This window comes from Diadema antillarum, unplaced genomic scaffold (assembly GCF_040938485.1).
Source record: "Diadema antillarum isolate AM-2024a unplaced genomic scaffold, OU_Dant_1.0 seq00001295_RagTag, whole genome shotgun sequence".
Classification (NCBI taxonomy): domain Eukaryota; kingdom Metazoa; phylum Echinodermata; class Echinoidea; order Diadematoida; family Diadematidae; genus Diadema; species Diadema antillarum.
This window is the reverse complement of record NW_027272074.1, coordinates 331,425-351,971: the sequence shown is the minus strand read 5'-3', so window position 1 is coordinate 351,971 and position 20,547 is coordinate 331,425. Positions and strand designations below refer to the sequence as shown.

The following is a 20,547-nucleotide window of genomic DNA, read 5'->3' as shown; positions in this document are numbered from 1 at the left end:
TTAAAATGGGGCTTGAGAGAGAGAGACAGAGAGAGAAGGAAGGAGATCACATACCTTTGCTGAAGCTTTTGCTGCAGCAGCTGCTTTCTTGTTATCCTTGCCCTTTGGAGCTGGTTTGAGGTTGGGTGATGCTGAGATGTCAGCTCCCTCCTCCTCCTCCTCCTCATCCTCCTCCTCCTCATCCTCAAAGGCTTCTAATTCCAGGTCCTCATCATCCTTGAAGTCCTTACCAAAGTCTTCATCTTCTTGGAGATCTGATCGTAAACAAAATGGAGGGATTACTACTGGGATGTTGCCAGAGAGCTTGCTCCATCCTGCAAACCATCTTCAAAATGGCATGAAGTTTTAGTTTTACATCTAAAACATCTTTGTGAATATTTCATTCTAAGGGACAGAGAAAAGCAAGAAAAATACATGTGCACTTCTAGAGTAATGTCAAAGAGGATTACTAGCTTAGGAAGGTTGAACTGTTTTGCTTTAAAACACATAAGATGATATATCTACAGCATGGCTACGATTTCTGCAAAAAGTAAACCACAAAATGATAAACAGCAATAGTGGAATTGATCAAGTATATAAATTCTGGGCCAAACTTGTGTCTACTTGAGCATTTCATTGATACATGTAAGTTACATTGTAAATACACCTATTGCTTCAAGGTTATTGGGTCTACTGTACTGATAAAAGTAAAGCATCTGCTTCACACACTCAATGTACAGTAGGTATAGACTGCACCCGTAGCTATATCATCATGCATGTATGTACAGGAGGCACAGTAGTTGCAAACGGGTGCATATAAGGGCCCGCGACACATACACTGTATATCACTCTACACTGCATGTTACATTATTGCATCAAGCAATGTATCATTACAAAGAGTCAACTGATCAAAAGACTGCACAAATGTATGTGATGTACGAACATAAAAATATAGTTGTGATGTATGTTTTTGAGTGGTATACCTAGGATATAGTAAGAACAAAGCTTTTGCCTGGTGGTACCCTTTTACATCTGATACAAGCTACTGAAACAGGAGAACTGCTATTGGTTTCTCACACTGCAGACACGTGATGGAGGCAGTAACCATGGGAACAAGTGTATAAAGGTGTTTGTGCCATTTAACATTACTGAGTACCTAATGCGTGCTGTCCACTGAGGAAGACTGGTCCAATTCCTCCAGAAAGCCTGAATGTGACAGGAGGCTGCAGACCAATGTCCAGTGGTGCCTGGAAAAAGGGAACAAGTCCATAATGTACACAATCTGAATACACGCAAGTACAATCTGTATGTAGCGGGACTGTAGACAAGTATCACAAGAGTTGCTGTTTACAACAGACAGGAGCTGCCAGATCGGGGCAACGTGTTTGCTTAGGTGTGTTGCAAGTCCTTTTTTTTTTTTTTTTTTTTTTGACTATATCAAAGTTTGTGTTCATCTGGTGAGATGGAGAGCCATAATATGTGAAATCAGGTGAAACACTGCCATTAAATTCATAAATCTTATGTAAGATTTGGACAGCACTTGCAAACTGTTGCTGTATGCCATTTTTGCTGCTGCACTGCAAACTACAAACATCGAGCTAACACAATAATTTTTACATTAATCTTGGCAGCATCTCTATCCCTACACAGTGCTGTCAAGAATACACAATGTTAATGTGTCAAGACTTTAAAACATAAGATTGCGGTTGACAAAAAGAAAGAAAGCAGGTCTTTCCCAGCATAGCAACTAGAATATTCAAACTAAATTCCACATCACGAGAAGTAGATAAGAACAAGTAAGATGTTCTGTTCAACACTAGTTAAGAAGAGAGAGAATTAAAAAAAAATCCTAAACTCATTGATACATCAGTAAAGTAACAGATCTACATTATCACATGGACCACTGAAGCCGAATGCATCATCAATGCTACAGTCATCTTCGCCAAGAATATTAAAAGAATGAATGGTACAAATGGCTGCCAATATTTCACTATCACTCATTTATGAATAGCATCCTCATGCACACTGATGTTTAAAATCTGCTGAAATTTGGACACAGATTACGCAGTCAGGCTGTCTACGTATCCAACATGTACAAAGAAAAAAAAAAGTAACCAAGCAAACTGAGGGCTTTATCTAAATAAATCAACAGCCCAAGGAGAAGAAAAAAGACACACTTATCATGAAAAGGAAAAAAGATAAAAGTGAATACAACCTGACAATATGACTATCCCTCTATCCTTAAGGCAGTCAGCCCCTTGGAAAATGTGGCGTGAATAACTGACACCATTTCAATTCCGCCATTAGCGCTTCTAAATCATCAAAACACTTGTGTGTACATTTTCATTGAAGGGCAAGAAAATCCTAAGTCTGCAGCAATTTCAAACACTAAGATTTTCATGCAAACTCTAAACCTATATGTAAATAGAATTTTTTTCCCACTGTGTGTGCACATTTTCCCTTTATTTTCATCAAAGCTTTTTGTATTGGGGTCCTCGAAGAAACCTCACATCGTCCACATGGTTCCTGACTGAAGGTTCCGTTTAAGTGTGCCAGCTTAGCTAAACCCGAGAAGCCCAATTACAGGCTTAGATTTCAAACCGTTTCACAGCAACGCTATTCTGGTCTCCACTGCAAATCTCAATTTACAGCTTACGGGCTCCATGGCACCAGCCACTTTTCACAGAGCAGTGGGTTTTTTTTTTAAAGTGTTAAAGGCCTTGCAAGTTTCTGGTAATTAAATGTTCTTTTCTCAAGGCGAGCTTCTTAAGATGTAACACTACGTGGTAACTATTACTAAATAGATGCAAAAGTCACCAATGTCGCAGCCGATTTCTCCAGGCCAGCAAGTCTTACACTGTATAACCTATAATTTGCATAATAATGGTTCATTTCTTACAACTCGCTGCACTTACTGGCGACGGTATCAATTCACACAGACCCCCCAAAAAAGTAAAGAAATATTTGCAAATTTGTACTTGTAGTTTCATGTTTGTGAAAAGAGCAAAAAAAGTGCACAAATTTTGACTTCAAGAAATGTCCGACATTTATTGCACTACGTGTGTATGTTCAACTGTAACAGGGCTTGCTAACAAGGAAAGGATTATTAAGTGAAGTTCATGTGAAACAAGTGAAATATATAGGACTGTTTAACCTTGCCAATGATGATATAAGACCAATCATAGAGCAGTGGAGAATAAACTGTAATGCATCAAGGTCAAAGTAACAGATGATTACAAGGAGGGAACAGAAAATGATGTTTTGCACGCAAATCTTGTTCAGCCATTACTATTATGATGGCCTCCAGTTTCATCCAGATTACATAAAAAAGAAAGAAGAGAAAAAAAGAAGAGACCATGAATGCTGAGGATAATTTCCTGCTCGTCACAAGAGGTCGAAGGGGAAATTAATTAAGGCCTGGTTTTGCGGACAAATTTGAAGAGGAAGGAAACTAAATCTGCTCACACGGGGGCTGAGTTTTATGGAGAAAGCTGACACCTTGCTTAATCAGAGTTTTCCACTATTGCAGAGGGTAAAGGAGGGGTAACACCACCAGATCGGTGGGGTGCAGGGCGTTAAAGGACAAGTTCACCTTCATAGATGTGTGGGTTCAGTGAATGCAGCAATATTAGTAGAACACATCAGTGAGAGTTTGAGCAAAATCGGACAATCCGTTAAAAAGTTATGAATTTTTGAAGTTTCTACTCAGTCACGGCTGGATGAAAAGACTACTATAGCTTGTGATGTCACATGAGTACAACGATATAAAGAAAGAATTAAGAAAATTCAACATATTTCCATTTTTCTCGCATAGCAAAAGAACACTGGACTTCTCTCTTTCAGAAGGCAGGGGGAATAATATTACCCTTACAATACGTCAGTAGCAAGTCGAAGAAATGTGCACTTTATCCAAAAAGTAAAGTTTTGTGAAATTCTCTCTTTATTTTCCTTATATAGTTGTACGCATGTGACATCATACACTGTAGTAGTCTTCTCTTCCAGCAGTGACTGCACAGATACTTAAAATATTCGTAACTTTTGAACGGATTGTCCAATTTTCCTCAAACTTTCACTGATGTGTTCTACTAATATTGCTGCATTCTCTCAATCCTTATGAATATGAAGGTGGACTTGTCCTTTAAAGAGAGAGAGAGGCAGCCGTCTGTGGGCACAATGGATGCTGTAATAGTGTTTGTGGTTTCTTGATCAGTGCTTCCAGTGGTTAGGCTGGGATCTGATTAACATCGGAGGGTGATACTCCATCTTCAAATTCCCCTCCCGGAGGACATTTCACAAGATGTGGTTGGTATGAGGGGAGGGGGAAGGAGAGCCTACTCATAGGCCTATCACATATCATGAAAACCAAGTATGATAATCATGAATGACATGTATTAGGTTCACCAAGGTAAACACTGGACACATTGATACTTGCAGTGAAACTTAGTAGGAGCTTGCAATTGAACAATCAACCATTCTTTCTCCTTCTACACATTGTACAATCATAGATTTTTATTCTCGAAGGTTCATAACTTTTTCTACACTACTATATGCATTAGCTTTACATGGAAGGTAAGCTCTATCAATGTGATAGTCATAATGAAATGCCAGAAAGAATATAATTTAAAAAAAAAAATTGCCTTTATGTTGAGTGTAGTATTGGCATCATAATAATTACTATTTTGATGCTCAAACCAATTACAAACTAGAAAAGCATTCTGAGAGCCTCCGCCAAGTATGCAGCTCATTTCCACCACTGATCTTGTTCTTCTATTATTTCAACCCATCGTACTGCATTGTGTGCAGAGTTGCCCGAATCCCAATATAGAAGCCTTTGTTACGTCATAAACCCTCAGCTGCACGGCGCGCCTCGCCCTAACAGAAACCTAGAGCACGCACTTTCGTGCGCGCATGCAAACCTCAAATGCGTGCAGTCTGAACTCGCAAGTTCATTGACCCTACCTGCTGAAATATAAAAAATCCTTCATAAATTCCCCCAAAATTCTCGGATCACTACCAAAAGTTAATTGTTTGGTACTTGTGTCATTCTCTACCTTTCCTGCAAGTTTCATCCCAATCCGTTAACTACTTTTAGAGTTATTTTGCGCACGGACAAATGAACGAACGAACGAACGAACGAACAAACCAACAGTAACCAAAACATAACCTCCCCCCTTGGCAGAGGTAATTACAGTGATTTTGACCTGTCAAAATAAGAAAAGTTTAGCCACAAAAGAAACATGTGGAAAGAGGCATAACATGACTTTAACTTAACACGTGTGCTTTTGGAAAGTCAAATGCAGGGGTTTTTTTAATAACTGAACTGAATTTCTTTTGTGCTAAAAAGCAAAAATTACTTGAATGTAAGTTATCTCATAAAACACTTATTAAGCAGGGCAATAATGCAAACACAGAAAGAATCAATAATGTACTCCTGTAAAATGTCCCTTTCAGTGAGAATCACCAACTTAATGAAATACAATATTCTAATTTTGGAATATATGTTAGAAGACCTTTTACATACCTGTAGCTAATTCTCAAAGTTCTACAAAACTTAGTTTAAGTTTATTTATTACTGGACAAAACATTCCTTGGTTCGTATGAATGAAACTGTGATAGTTACATTTGTAAAGTTTCTAGCTGTAACTGTTATTGTCTTTCTTTAAAGAAAAATTTACATAATGAAGGGGAAGAAAGAAAATAATTACTTTAAATTCCCTACTTAATGGAACTGACCACCATTGATTACAGGTACAATCCAAATAAGATAAGAAATTACATTGTATGTCACAACTTCATTGACTTTTGCAAAGATTATGACTACTACCTTCACAATTTCTACAAAAAACAACAAAGAAACATTTTAATTCAGTAGCTTTGTCATATTTTTTTTTTTATTTATCTATTTATGTATTTATTTATTCATTTTTGCAATTTCAACTGGTAAACTATCACTGATCTTTTTGTATGTACTTCTTTATTCTTCAAGCTAACTTGACCATGGGAAGGAGCTGGACTTTAAATAAATTCTAAATTCCTTATTCCCTTTAACATTGACAAAAACCAACTATATTCATTGTTGTTGGGGCAGTTGGTTGGTATTGTGCTCGGCTCCAAACCACGTTTCCATACGCTGTCCTCAGACGACCACTGCAAGGAGGAACGGCTCGCGGCGGCATGTCTCACCCCTTCGTCTGCGGATTAGCGCGCGGAGCTGACACCTCTTGTGGGCTCGGCCATGCAGAAAAACTGATTAGGCGGGCCCAGCGGTGATCCACTGCTCAATCACATGCATAACATTCCATCTTGCCTCATATTCATTCTCATTTCAAATAAAGCTTTCACTTTTTTACCCCTCTCCTTTTTCCCCTTCCCCTTTTCATTTTGTTGGCCACAGGTTCAGCCACGCAACAGGGAGTGGTACTATTAAATCTGGATTCAAATTCGCGGGGCATATTTCCCCTCTCATTCCCCTCTCTCTTTATTCTTTCAGCGGACAAGGAGCTATTGTTTGTGTGTCAGCTAATCACACCTTATTAGCTTGCTTGTGGGGGCATTATATCCAATCCAAAGAAGGGCACAATTACCCTTTGTTGCATGATAATCTCTTTAGCACTTTCAAGTCCCTATGTAATACATCACGCAGGGATACCTTTTATGTTGTTGAAAAGGCGTCATAATGCAGCAGTGCATCTTTATTTAACCGTCAACATTCGGAGCAATTTCTAAAGCCAGATCTCCTAAAACTCACTTGGACTAAATGTCTCTTCTGCTGCCGTCTGAAGATCCCCTTTTCCAATAATCTACGATGACAAAAACTGGTCTATCAACACTGAAGCGTTAGACTGACAGAATCTCCTCAACTGTCTCTTGTCTCTTTTATCAAACAAACATTCAGAACACTTTCAATACTAGCCCGACAAAGAAATAGAAAAAACAGCAGGCATTTCTTTTTCTGGAAATACCATTAGGAAGAGGATCTGTTGGCACATTCCTGCCAAGATAAGTGGCATTATTGTGAGGGAATCTTTCAAAATAATGCCTCTGGCACCTTTCGGTAAGGGACTATAAAAATGATGTCCTAAAGAAGACTTTAAATTAGCTCAACTCCGGGCCTCATCACACCATGGAGAAAAACCAGACACAAAATCCAACACAAGAGGGAGCTATTTTCAGAATAATCCTACCTGCATGCCTGCTGCTATTTAAAGTTTGGGCACAAACATTCCATGAACATTGTTGAATTGAATTAGTGTGACAGTTTGAGACACTAATTCCAATCTATTGATTCCACTTTATTGATGTTGCTAAATTTGTTTTGTGTGTGTGTGTGTTTTTGTTTTCTCCCAAGCACAAAGTCTTTATCTATTTCATATCTGTGAGAATGAAATTCACTTTTGCACTGTAGTTGTGGGGGATTAAGTCTCCTACAAATTTCCAGGTCATCATGACTAACCCTTAAAAGAAAATATTACTAGTACTGTCTCTTCATCCTACCACGTTTGCTCAGCATTAACATACAACAATTTATTACTAGTAAATAAAAAATAAGACTATAGTAAGTTCTGGTTCTACCGAAGAAACATTCTGAATTGTAGCCCTTCTTCTTTTTTCTCTTTTTAATTAAAAAGAAAAATGGTCTTGGTGTCCCATGTGGGCACTGGGGGATTGTGAATGCAAACTTGGCTGTATTTTTTTCCCCAATATACACTGACAATTTCTCACCTTGACAAACCTACGAATTCCTTAAAGTACAAGTTCACCTTCATAGACATGTGGGTTGAGTGAATGCAGCAATATTAGTAGAACACACCAGTGAGAGTTTGAGGAAAATCGGACAATCCATTCAAATGTTATGAATTTTTTTGTGGTTTCTGCTCAGTCATGGCTGGATGAGAAGACTACTATAGCTTGTGATGTCACATGTGTACAAGGATATAAAGAAAGGATAAAGAAAATTCAACATCATTTCACTTTTCTCACATAACAAAAGAAAACTCGACTTCTCTCTTTCAGAAGGCAGGGGAAATAATATTACCCTCAACATACGTCAGTAAGAAGTCAAAGAAATGTGCACTTTATTAAAAAAGTAAAGTTTTGTGAAATTCTCTTTTTATTTTCCTTATATCGTTGTACGCATTTATGACATCATTCACTGTAGTAGTCTTCTCATCCAGCAGTGACTGCACAGACACTTTTTATAACTTTTGAACGGATTGTCCAATTTTCCCCAAAACTTTCACTGATGTGTTCTACTTATATTGTTGCATCCACCCAATCCACATGTATACTATGAAGGTGGACTTGTCCTTTAACTCAATGATAATGGAAGTACTCAAGGCTTGCAGACTTAGAAAAAGAATAAACAGGCAACACAAGAAAAAAGAAATGCATAATGCCCCCCCCCCCTGCATTGATATTTTCTTCACAGTTAGATGCAGAATCTTTTTTTTTCTCTTAAAAAACTTGTAACAGTATGAGAACAATACTCACAAATTAATCTAATTGACAATACAAAACTAAAATAAAACAAAACAAATATCTGAAAACCGGAACTTGATATAACCATTAAACAGCATCAATACTGGTGGCTAGCATGTAAACAAATTTTGAATAGTTTAAAATACATTTTCAAACTTGACTGTTGTGAATGTTTTCCTACTTAAACTTTTGTTTGGCAATAACAAGTTCTATATGTCTAACATTACAAATAAATGCTATGAGACCAACTAAACTGACTTTAGATTTATTGCATATCTGGATATGGAAGTATTTCTTTAAAGGGACTGTACAGTACTGGTTGAGGTGGGGATTCAGGTTTATAACATTCCTAAGTGAGATAATGAGAAACCTCTTATGAAATATGAAAGAGCATGTAATTTTAAAAAGGATCCAACATTTATTTGATGAAAATTGGTTTTCAAATGGCTGAGAGTGAAAAAAGTGAAATTGATAAAAGACGACAGGCCACGCCTTTTATTAGGATCTCTTTGTTTCACCTTGTTTTTGGATATCTCAGCCATTTCAAAACCAATTTTCATCAAATTAACTTTTGATACCCCTTAGAATTGCATGCTCTTTGACATATCATAGAGTGGTTTCTGAATATCTCGCAAAACGTTAAAAGATAAATCCTCACCAAAACCAGAACTGTACAGTCCCTTTAAAATAAACTAATCAAGTGATTTATCAATAGCCTTGTGTTATCCCTCTGCAGATTTGTGAATGATCCCGTTTTGGACGCTAAACATTCAGTTCTGTCTTGTTTGCTTGTCAGTCCTAGTGGTAAACACATTCTATAAAACATCAACAATTTGTTCAATGGAGTTAAAAGGAGCCAGCTTTCTATCCTAGCAGAATCTTTTGATAAAGATTCTACAAGGATTGAAAGCTCAGGCCCCTTTTGACTCTACTCTCCTCCACAGGTTTGCCACTATTAAATACCTGGTCCTGTAAAAGCGGAAATGTTCGCAAGAGTTTTTATTTTACAAATTTCTCAAGAGCCAAGATTCACAAAAATTAAAATATATGCAAAAAATTCTTGACTACACTGCATACATTGAATATCAGCGGCAACTCTCAACTAGAAATGTTGCTACAGCGACTGGTTATACCCCCGCCAAACAACATTTCATAAGCTTTGGTCAAAACAACATTTCATAAGCCTTGGTCAAAAAACTGAGGAAGTAGTTAAATCCGCAAGATCTTTCCTTGATCTTCTGCCATTAATATGCCGTTACCATGGCAACGTACTTTCGGGTACTGTCGAAAAATGCGTCTTGCACATCTACAACCAAAGGCACACATCTGTACCAAGTTTCATGGAAATTGGGCAAAAACTGAGGAAGTAGTTTGCAACACAAAATTTTCCATCATTTTGGCTCATAATATGTGAGCTGTTACCATGGCAACATACTTTTTGTCACTGTCAAGAAATGTGTCATGCTGACCTATATCCTAAGACAAACATTCAATATGAATTCCATGAGAATTGGAAGAACACTGATGAAGCAGTTTTGCCATGAAGCATTTTGCCCTATATTTTACCAATAACATGCCGTTACCATGGCAACGCACTTTTTGCCACTGCGGAAATATGTGTCTTGCACATTAACATATTCAGATGAACATCTGTACCTAATTTCATAAAAATCGATCAAAAAATGTGGGAGGAGTTCGCGACGCAAGATTTGTACCCATTTTTGCCCATAATATGCCGTTACCATGGCAACGTACTTTTGGGTACTGTCAAAAAATACGTCTTGCACATCTACAACCCAAGGCACACATCTGTGCCAAGTTTTATGGGAATCGGTTGAAAACTGAGGAAGTAGTTCGCGACGCAAGATTTGCAACGGACCGACCGCCCGCCCGACCGACCGCCCGACCGTCCGCTGATTCCTATATACCCCCTTCAAACTTCGTTTGGCGGGGGTATAAAAAAGGCGGTCAGTTCCAATTTGCGAAAATCTCATGCTGCCAATATATCAGTTTTACAGTGATCAAAATCATGAACCGCTTTATCCGGACAAATCTGGCTGAAACATTTCCAATCTTCATCATTAGGCCAAAAAAAAAAAAAATTGTTGCATTGGCGTAACATGAGATTTTCAAATAGGGTCGGTCGGGCGGATTTTTTTTTTTTTTTTTTTTTTTTTTTTGCTACCTGCATTTTACGTGTAAAACTCGTGCTCAGCTCAGTAAACAGTTACAACTGCTGCACCGAATGTGCTGTGTTCATCTATTCTACAAATCATTTATGAGGCCGATATTACTGGAATTATACCCCTTCACAGAATTTAAAGATGTTGAAATCCCTATCCTGAATGTTTTCACTTCATATTTTACTATTTTGACTTAGATAAGATAGATGCAAATTGACCCATATGTACGATCTTTTCATCGCACACGGCGATCTCTATTATAGTCCCACATATACAGATTCGTGTAAGTTCTCCACACAAGAAACCTATGGCAAAACTGCACAATACATCGCAGTCTGAATGCTACGTATACACTGAATAAATCTTGTTAGAGTACGTGTCCGTGTGGGAAACAGATGACGTACTGATCAAGGAAGGCTTATGCGAGGCGCTAGATCTCTCCCTCGTACATCCGATATCCCCAGAGCCGTTTCCACTTCCGGGTTTGTGCGATCGCGATCGCAATCAACAAGATATTTGATATCGATAGCAAAAAAAAATAATAAAAAAACATGGGGTCGGCGGAATTTTTAGGGTCGGGCGGGTTACGCCAATGCAACAATTTTTTTTTTTTGCCTTAATGTCAGCAGTGTTTTTGACACACTTTGTTCAATATTGGCAGAGTGCTATTCACCTCTTGTTTCAGCCACGAATCACTTGCAAATCTGCAAGTGGATGAAACTTGCTTTCTAGCTATGGAGTCCCCCCACCTGACGACTTACGCTTTCATTAAGACCGGCTTTCAGGGACAGGAGCGGTTGTTTTATCGGCTCTCCGTCAAAGTTTACTGTCTCTACCTCGATGATATTCCTCTCCCCTTCCTTGGCTCCACTGCCAAGAACAGCCTGTTAAGAAGAACAAAATAATGAGGACAAATTACAGTGTGAATGAATAACTTATCATCATTCAACAGCAACAAAAGGGAGGAATTTCATCAAATATGTGATTTCGATGAGAGCTGCTGGATTTTTATCCCTCTGGATAATTTCAATTCATTACATATCATGCTATTCTAGCAGCTGTTCAGCTCCTTCCAAGTAAGCTTTTTACATCCATCTCTTTGGTTATGGTTGTAGGGATGAGACACTTCTGCGGCAGGTGCAAGACTCTCCTACAAAGGGACAGGAGAACTGCAAAGGATAGCCTGCAACTTAGAACCAGGAACAAGCATGTGAAAAAAAAAGTAATTAAAAAAAAAAGATAACTCTTCCCCTGGGGGCAGAGGGCTTTTTAATTAGTCACCAATCAATATATCATATATATTATATCCAAACATTCAAATCGTTCACCTTTCTTCAGTCACAGGCATTTATATGCAAATTATCTATGTGAATACTTTAAATTTTGGAATTTACATACCTTGGAAGTGAACAATAGTGTAGATAATAAGGAGGTGCCTTTTTTTCCCTTTTAGTTTCGTGATTTACAGTAACTCTTTCCTCTCTTCACTTTTTCTTCCAAGTATAGAATTGTTCAATCAACATAACAACTGGGCTGTCATACAGTATGATAAACAGTTCTGTGTCCAGGAAATTACATTTTCCCTTCAGATAATGAAGATAATCAAAAGACATGCAACTGGTATCTGCACACAAGTTACTGCTCCTCCAATTAATTCTTTGTTGCTTTGATTATAGCACAGAACATAATCATGCATTACACACACAAAAAAAAAGGAAAAAAAGAAACGTGAAGAAATCAAACACAAAATTTGTCAACTATATCATGTATTCTTTGCATGATACAAATGGGAAATAAAACTGTTTGAGCATAAGTTTAAACCTAAATATATTTTTAAATCTTTCTTTGCTGAAACGCACAAAAGAATCTCAATTAACAATAAACATTGATTTATCATATTCCATGAATACTTTGTTATAGGACTTAAAAAGAGATACTCTGTATACTCACACACTGCATTCCACAATCATGTCAACTACAAGCTATCCTTGCAAGTATCTGAGGTGAGCCACTAGATGCTTACAATTCAAGCACCAAGAGATGGCGCTAGACCACTTTCGAGAGAAGTTGGCTCTTAATTATTCATCTTTATGTTCCCAGGCAGCTTTTTCATCAGTACCCTGTCGTCCCTCCAAACTTGACTTGTTATATTAAGTTTAAAGCTCCTTTTAGATCAAACTTCATCTGATGTCTACAAGTTTTCTTTTTTTTCCACGCACTGTAAAAGCATGGAACAACTTGGCTCTATTTACTATGTCCCAAAAGGACCCCCCTAAGTTCAAACATGCCCTGTCTGAGGACCCTTCCCTCTCATTCTTTCTCTGAAAGTCCATCCTCTATGCAACCTCCAGCTAAAACTCCACAGGAGATGTTTAGGAGGTCTACTTATCCAAGAAATCCAAGAAAGCAACCCCTCTCTGGCATAGCTACGACACCTATCATTAAAGGGATCGTATAGTTTTGGTTGAGACTTAATTTCAAGTTTCTAACATTTTTTGGGTGAGATAATGAGAACCTCTTATGAAATATGAAAGAGCATGTAATTCTATGAGGAATTCAACATTTAGTTGATGAAAATTGGTTTTGAAATGGCTGAGATATCCAAAAAAGAGCGATTCTAGTAAAGTGTGGGACCCACACTTTATTACGATCGCTTTGTTTTAATTTGATTTTGGATGTTTCAGTCATTCCAAACCCGATTTTCATCAAATAAACTTTAAATTCCTCTTAAAATGGTATGCTCTGTACTATTTCACAAGTGTTTTCTAGGTATCTCGCAAAAGTTAAAAGCCCAATTCTCATCTCCATCAATACTGTACTATCCCTTTAAAGTTGAACAGGAAGGCCATTGTGACACAATTGGGATCAGAGGGATTATAGGTTAACTCTACACATTGACTAGTAGTTTCTAGACATTAATGCCAGTTAAGGAAACAAAGCACAGTATGGGTTAATCACACTCATAGTTCATTCTTTGATTGCCTGTTCATCTGAGACTCATTCCATTTTACATTTTTTAATTTTTTTTTTGTGATCATCACCAAATCAAATTATGTCCCTGAAGCTTTACCTTTCATCCTTGGCTTTTGAACGAGGAATACCAAATCTTTTTGATACAACAAATATCCCACCATTAAATCATCAACAAATGGGCATTAGACAAAGTGTCCATTCACATAAGAAGTGACTGGTTATACAAGATCTCCACCTTCACCTGATGACATGACATTCATAGCATCTGATCCCACATTAAAGCCATGATGAGTCCCCTTCCCCACCCTCCCTCCCCCCATACTTCATCTCTGTACCGACTTTCAATTGCTTTTAACTATTAAAGCCCCATGAAGTTTTTTTGCGTCAGTTGTGACAAAGATCTTGTACTTAAAGATCTTGGTCATAACTGATGCCGAAGATCTTGTACTTCCGGAGCTTGTACTTCAAAATTTGAATAGTTCCAAATTCCTTAGAACACATATTTTACTTTTAAAACATTTACATGTTTTACAACTACCTATACCCATTTTAAATTTCTCTAAATGACACAACAAAGATATATTTCCAGGGTGAGGGAAAAAAATGCTTGATACAAATGTGATCCTGCAATCACAAAACCAACAAAAAGTTGCAAGACATGGATTTTTAGTTAAGGGCAGATTCTAAAAGAGCAGACTCGTTTTAAACTGATGTATAACTTAATTCAAATGGACTCTCCTTACCAATCTACATATTGGAAAGAAAGCACACAATCTGGAAAAATATGAAGTTAGAAAAGAGGCTCTCAAGTACAGAGTCTAATCAAGCACTTAATCTTTACCTAAGCTGTGCTAGCTGCGCTTTGAATGGGACAAAAAACAGGATGTAAACCACCACAGCAACAATAATGAAGGGATTATCAGATTAAGCTGAAATTGAGCGTGCTGTATCAACACATTCTGTCAATGATTAAAGCCAACTTTCAAAGTAGTAGCATTTTAGAGTTGAAAGTGAAGAGTGTGCACAGGATTTTCAAGAAATGAAAGACATACCTGATCACCCCAGTACTCCACAAAAAAAGGGTGTACAGAAACTGCTAAAAACACACTTTCTGTTCATTTTATGATCCCAAACTTAAACCGTTGAGGACTGGCTGATTTTGCTACAACATGCATTTCCCATAGACACCTGCCCGAGTATACTTGGGACTAGTCTTCAACGGGTTAAGAATAATGTACAAGAATACCTCTCTCAAGACATGAAAAGCTCAAGTTTGACTTGGTTGACCCGTCTCACCTTTTTTGAGTCCTCACACAAGATCAAGGGTGTGACTTATTGTTGGTTTTGTGATGCATGATCACAAATGATATAGCACCTCTTCACAGTGCGATCTAGGCATGGAATACAACCACTCACTGACATAAATTAAACAGATTTAACCCTTTATTAATACAAAGGACTTTGGACAGTTGGTAGAATGATGTGGGGTTTTCTGAGTGTGCCCATTGTCACTCAAATTTCACAAAGGGTTAATGTCCCCTACCTGCTTCAAGAAGAGGAAATGCACAATGGAATCATCATCATCTTCATCATCGGCATACTCAGCTTCCGGGTCCCATTTGAAGATTCTCTTGTCCTTAGACAGCTTGGCACCTGCCACAAAGAGAGAAAGAGGAGAAACAAATGTTTTTGAGTATACTGTACATGCCAAATATTTCGCGAGGTTTTTATTTGCGCGAATTTCGCGAATCAGGCGCTATTCGCGACATTAAAGACACGCGAAAATATTGACTCTGATCCTGATGTGAATGTGATGTACGCGTGTACATTTCTCTGTTCAGTACAGGACTCCACAATCGTGAATTTAACCACAATCGTGAATTTAACCACTCGCGAGATCATCAGGAATTCCCGATTCATGAAAATTTAGACTCGCGAAATATATGGCGTATTCAGTATACCAGTAGGACAGTCTTAGAGTCTACTTGGTGGCACTTGCACAACAGTAATGATTTTTGACAAGGGGAACTGGAGGCACATGGCTCCAATACCCATCTGCTACGGCCATGAAGACATTCAATGAGTCCTAAGCCCCTGTCACAAGTACCTGATCATGACCCTGCCCACACACAGGAAAATTTACAGCACTATTACATGGCATGTGCGAGTTGTCATCAAACAACAAAAATACAGACATTTTTCTAAAAATCAAATCCTTCTAGTACACTTGAAGGATTTGGAACCTGTGCACAGGTACAAATGTATTTGCCAACAGGTTGAAGTGGATCAGTTGTCAAACTACTAGCTGCGTAGCTGACACATCGAACAACATGCGATTGCAATATCCCGTGCTTTTGCTCTCTGCTGCACGATTATCGAGCTTTACATTTGTAATGCTACATCACAGAAAATTGCCACGATCAGGCGCAAAATGTGAGAAAGTTGGCAATAAGTCTGTGATACAACAGCTTCCATTTGTGAACATCCTGTCTAGCCACAACAGTTATGTATTTTCATGCCTTTGTCATCCATCCCGTGAACCACCCATGTGGGCGAGGCTTGTGTGTGAGGCACAGCCCTGTCACTGTACACAAGTGCGTGCTTTGCAAGACGTCTGGTCGGGGCCAATCGGGCGAGTAAATCGGTAACCTTGTAAGTACATGTAGATGATATAAACGCAACAAGCTGACGAATCGGGATAAGATTTTGGATTCTTTTTTTATTATTTCACAGAATAATTTTGCCAAGGCAGTGAATATAATGTCCTCTGGGATAGGTTAACTATTGATCCTCTGCTTGAGATAATAACGCAGCATCCATTCATTTAAAATCATGAAGGACAAACGTTTCACTGGTTACGTTCCGTTGTGTGCCAATGGCAATGGCAATGCACAGTGCCCCGTTTGTCTCTTCTCAATCACGCCGTGCAGGGAATGTCATGTGGCGTACCATGCTTTTTTCATTATGCACACTCATGTTGACACATGATACACACACCACTACGGTTTGCACTCCCACCGTTCACGAGCGATGACGTCATGTCTCGCTCAGCGCACTGCATGCACCATGCCGTTGATCCCTACCATAGCAGACGACGGCAAGCTGGTATCGGTTGATGATCGGCTTGCTATCGCTTCTCAACTATGAAAGGTTTTCCCTTATTGGTCGGCTTGCTCTCCCACAATGCCTTCCGAAAATGACATCATCGCTTTCTTCCATTCATAAGCTTCACGTTGATACCATGTACACCTCCGTGGCTTACTGCAAAACGACGGAGATTTTCCGTATAATTTCGCCCTATTTTATGTAATTTTCCGGCAATCTGTGCCAGGAATATGTCATCAAAGGAGTAGTTTTGGTCATTCATGCAATTTTTTTTCATCCTCGTGGTATTTTTTGATGGATTCTCGATCGATTTATCTGTGTTTTGATACTACTTTTACCGTGTGCGAGTATGTGCAATGTATGTGCGAGGATGTTTGAAGTGCATAGATCAACGTTGATAATGTAAGGCTGCGTTCACATAGAAGTATTCGGTATTCGGTATTCGGTATTCGCTATTCGGGCACCGAGTACACCATCACCCGCACCGTCAACTCACCATACCATGCAGTGAGGATTTCTTCCTCCTACATCCCAGCAAATCTTAAGAATTTCTAAACTGCATCAGAATATCAGTCTACATGCTTATTTTTGCTAAAGGGCAAATCCAGACCAAGTGTCATTATTTCATAAACAAGAGACGGTATACGCTGCAAGAAAATCGAACAAGCTTGATTCCCACTTTGCTATACTTTTCGCAGCTATTCGGTACTTTCGAATAGTGCCCTCCTATGTGAACCGGTGTGAGGAAATCCTATCGTTTGATTCAAGCTATTCCGTGCCCTCGAAAAACAAGCCCGAATACCCGAATAGTATACTTCTATGTGAACGCAGCCTTAGATTTCCGTAGCAAGCGACCTACCCGATACCAGCGGTGCGCTGCGAGGCTGTTTGGGTACATACAAACGGGTTACGAGAGCGGGATTGCGTGCAGTGACTACACACTCTGTGCATGCTAGCGATGCAGCGAGCGAGACACACAGTGCTCACAATACAAATGGCCAATGCAGTCGTGGCTCAGCCAATCAGCAACGAGGTAAGACATGGCAAGCGCATCGCGGAGCGGAGAGAGCCCGAGAGCACTACGGTTTGGCTGCCATAGGCCATGTACACAGTTTAAGCAGCGCCTCAGTCAACACAGCGCAAGCGCAGATCCCCGATATGCATAATTCATGTCGCCCCAAACTCACCGAGAATGCCTGCCGCTCCACCGCTCATCAACTCCCGATTGCCTACAGAATATCGTTATCTCGACTATCGGCTGTGCGATCGCAGCAAGGAGAGAGCTGAAAATATCTTGGCCGCTCCTCTCTCGGGCTCTCTCCGCTCCGCAATCGATGCGCTTGCCATGTCGTACCTCGTTGCTGATTGGCTGAGCCACGACCGCATTGGCCATGTGTATTGTGAGCACTGTGTCTCGCTCGCTGCATCGCTAGCATGCACAGTGCGTGTAGTCACTGCACGCAATCCCGCTCTCGTAACTCGTTTGTATATGTATGTACCCAAACAGCCTCGCAGTGCACTGCTGGTATCGGGTAGGTCGCTTGCTACGGAAATCTAACATTGTCAACATTGATTTATGCACTTCAAATGTCCTCGCACATACATTGCACATACTCGCACACGGTAAAAGTAGCATCAAAACACGGATAAATCACTCGAGAATCCATCAAAAAATACGAGGATGAAAAAAAATTGCATGAATGACCAAAACTACTCCTTTGATGACATATTCCTGGCACAGATTGCCGGAAAATTACATAAAATAGGGCGAAATTATACGGAAAATCTCTGTCGTTTTGCAGTAAGCCACGGAGGTGTATATGGTATCAACGTGAAGCTTATGAATGGAAGAAAGCGATGATGTCATTTTCGGAAGGCATTGTGGGAGAGCAAGCCGACCAAAAAAGGGAAAACCTTTCATAGTTGAGAAGCGATAGCAAGCCGATCATCAACCGATACCAGCTTGCCGTCGTCTGCTATAATAGGGATCAACGGCATGGTGCATGCAGTGCACTGAGCGAGACATGACGTCATCGCTCGTAAACGGTGGGAGTGCAAACCGTAGTGGAGAGAGAAGCGGCCAAGATATTTTCAGCTCTCTCCTTGCTGCGATCGCACAGCCGATAGTCGAGATAACGATATTCTGTAGGCAATCGGGAGTTGAGCGGTGGAGCGGCAGGCATTCTTGGTGAGTTCGGGGCGACATGAATTATGAATATCGGGATCTGCGCTTGCGCTGTGTTGACTGAGGCGCTTTTTAAACTGTGTACATGGCCTATGGCAGCCAAACCGTAGTGCACACTGCATCCCACCGTGAAATCTCACACACATGCACACAGTGCTCACAGTACCAGAACACATGCTGTCGAATCCGCGGTGCCTGAGTGATAAGTTACATGTTAAACTTACTTGAATTCGCATGCACTGCTAGCGTAAAATCTCGCATCGTTGATATAGGGGCCCTAAATTGCCCTTTTGGATTCATTGTTCTCAGCCTGCAACAAGACACACACAACACTGCACAGCCACACACAAATGACATTACACAGACCAACTGGCACTCCACTGATACAGTTTATCACCATCGGCATCAGGGCATCAGAGTAGGTAGACGGGGATCAGAACAGTTCGACTAGATCTATAGTACAGGATTATCGTAGTTTACCATTGTTTACAAGTCAAGTTCTTAGGTATCACTGGATCACTCACCCCAAAAATATTCTTTTGCCATTTTAATTCGATCTTTTTGGTGCTGTTAAACAGTAGGTGATGAAATAATTATGCAGCAGACTGAGCAGAAGAAGCGGTCGCAGTTCGTTCTCCCCCAAGTTCTGTTCTGTGGGTCACCCACGTGCAACGTTTGTTCCTGCTGTCTGTTCGCGCGGTATTGTATTTGTCCAACACGTTGCAACTTATTGCGCAGTGCATACAACATGTGCAGCGTACGGGCCATTTAAAAAAGCATGCCAAGAGCGCCACTTCCACTTCCGGGGTGTTCTGTATAGCAACCTCGCACCCGAAACTATGAGCGAGCACACGGGAGTTCCTCCAAACCACCACTGCTCGCGTGAGTTATCGGGAGCTGGCTCCGGTCTGACCGTTCCTCCGTTGCCGAAGGATTCTGCAACACGATGAACGGGGGAAGCACCGTGAAGCCAACATAAGTTACATAACACACACGAAGTCACGGCTGAGACAGAATGTTTCACAAAATGTCTTCTAGTAATTAGTACACTAATCTAATAGTACATACATGTCTGTACATGCACACTGATCGTGACGATCGTGAAGGTCATAAAGTGTAACACTTGTAAACCTATATCTAATGTTGATGTCATTTATCATTTCTTTTCAAAGGAAAAAATATTTCAAACTTCACTCTCTTCTGTGATTTTTTTAAAATCTTTGTTTGTTTGGTTTTTTTTTTGTGGGTGTTCTTTTTTTTTCCGCCTATGCCGAAACTCCACACATTGGTCTTACAATCAAACTACAGTAATATTTGTTTTGTTTTGTTTTGTTTAATAGTGGTGTCTGTCGTTTTAAGGGTTTTTTTGTTTGTTTGTTTGTTTTTAATACACTCAAAACTTCACAGGAGAGAATGAACACCATGGTATATGTTATGTGTATCTCAGTTCCTCCCAAGAAATGATTTTTTTTCCCCTTCCAGGCAAGGTGGAGTTGCAAAGAATGTGCATAATATATTATACTTCTTCATCACGGTTTATTGGGTATTCCATTTGTTCAATAACTGTAATTATTGTGTTCATTCTATTAATAGCATCCTTTGTTCATGCATGTGGGGGGGGGGTGTTCCACTTTATTCACACTG

The 20,547-nt window shown here is 39.6% G+C and overlaps 1 protein-coding gene across 1 annotated transcript in view; it reads right to left on the bottom strand.

Moving 5' to 3' along the window:
- LOC139708044 (mitotic apparatus protein p62-like) overlaps nucleotides 1-19,561 on the bottom strand; it is a 72,948-nt gene extending 53,387 nt beyond the window's left edge. Inside the window, exons 1-5 of the mRNA XM_071620032.1 lie at nucleotides 19,428-19,561; nucleotides 15,157-15,266; nucleotides 11,402-11,524; nucleotides 1,136-1,226; nucleotides 55-254 (exon numbers count right to left, since the gene is read on the bottom strand). Of these exons, the coding sequence (XP_071476133.1) occupies nucleotides 55-254; nucleotides 1,136-1,226; nucleotides 11,402-11,524; nucleotides 15,157-15,266; nucleotides 19,428-19,449 (546 nt within the window). The 5' untranslated portion in view covers nucleotides 19,450-19,561. The remainder of the gene's footprint in view (nucleotides 1-54; nucleotides 255-1,135; nucleotides 1,227-11,401; nucleotides 11,525-15,156; nucleotides 15,267-19,427) is intronic.
- Nucleotides 19,562-20,547: the final 986 nt, after the last annotated feature.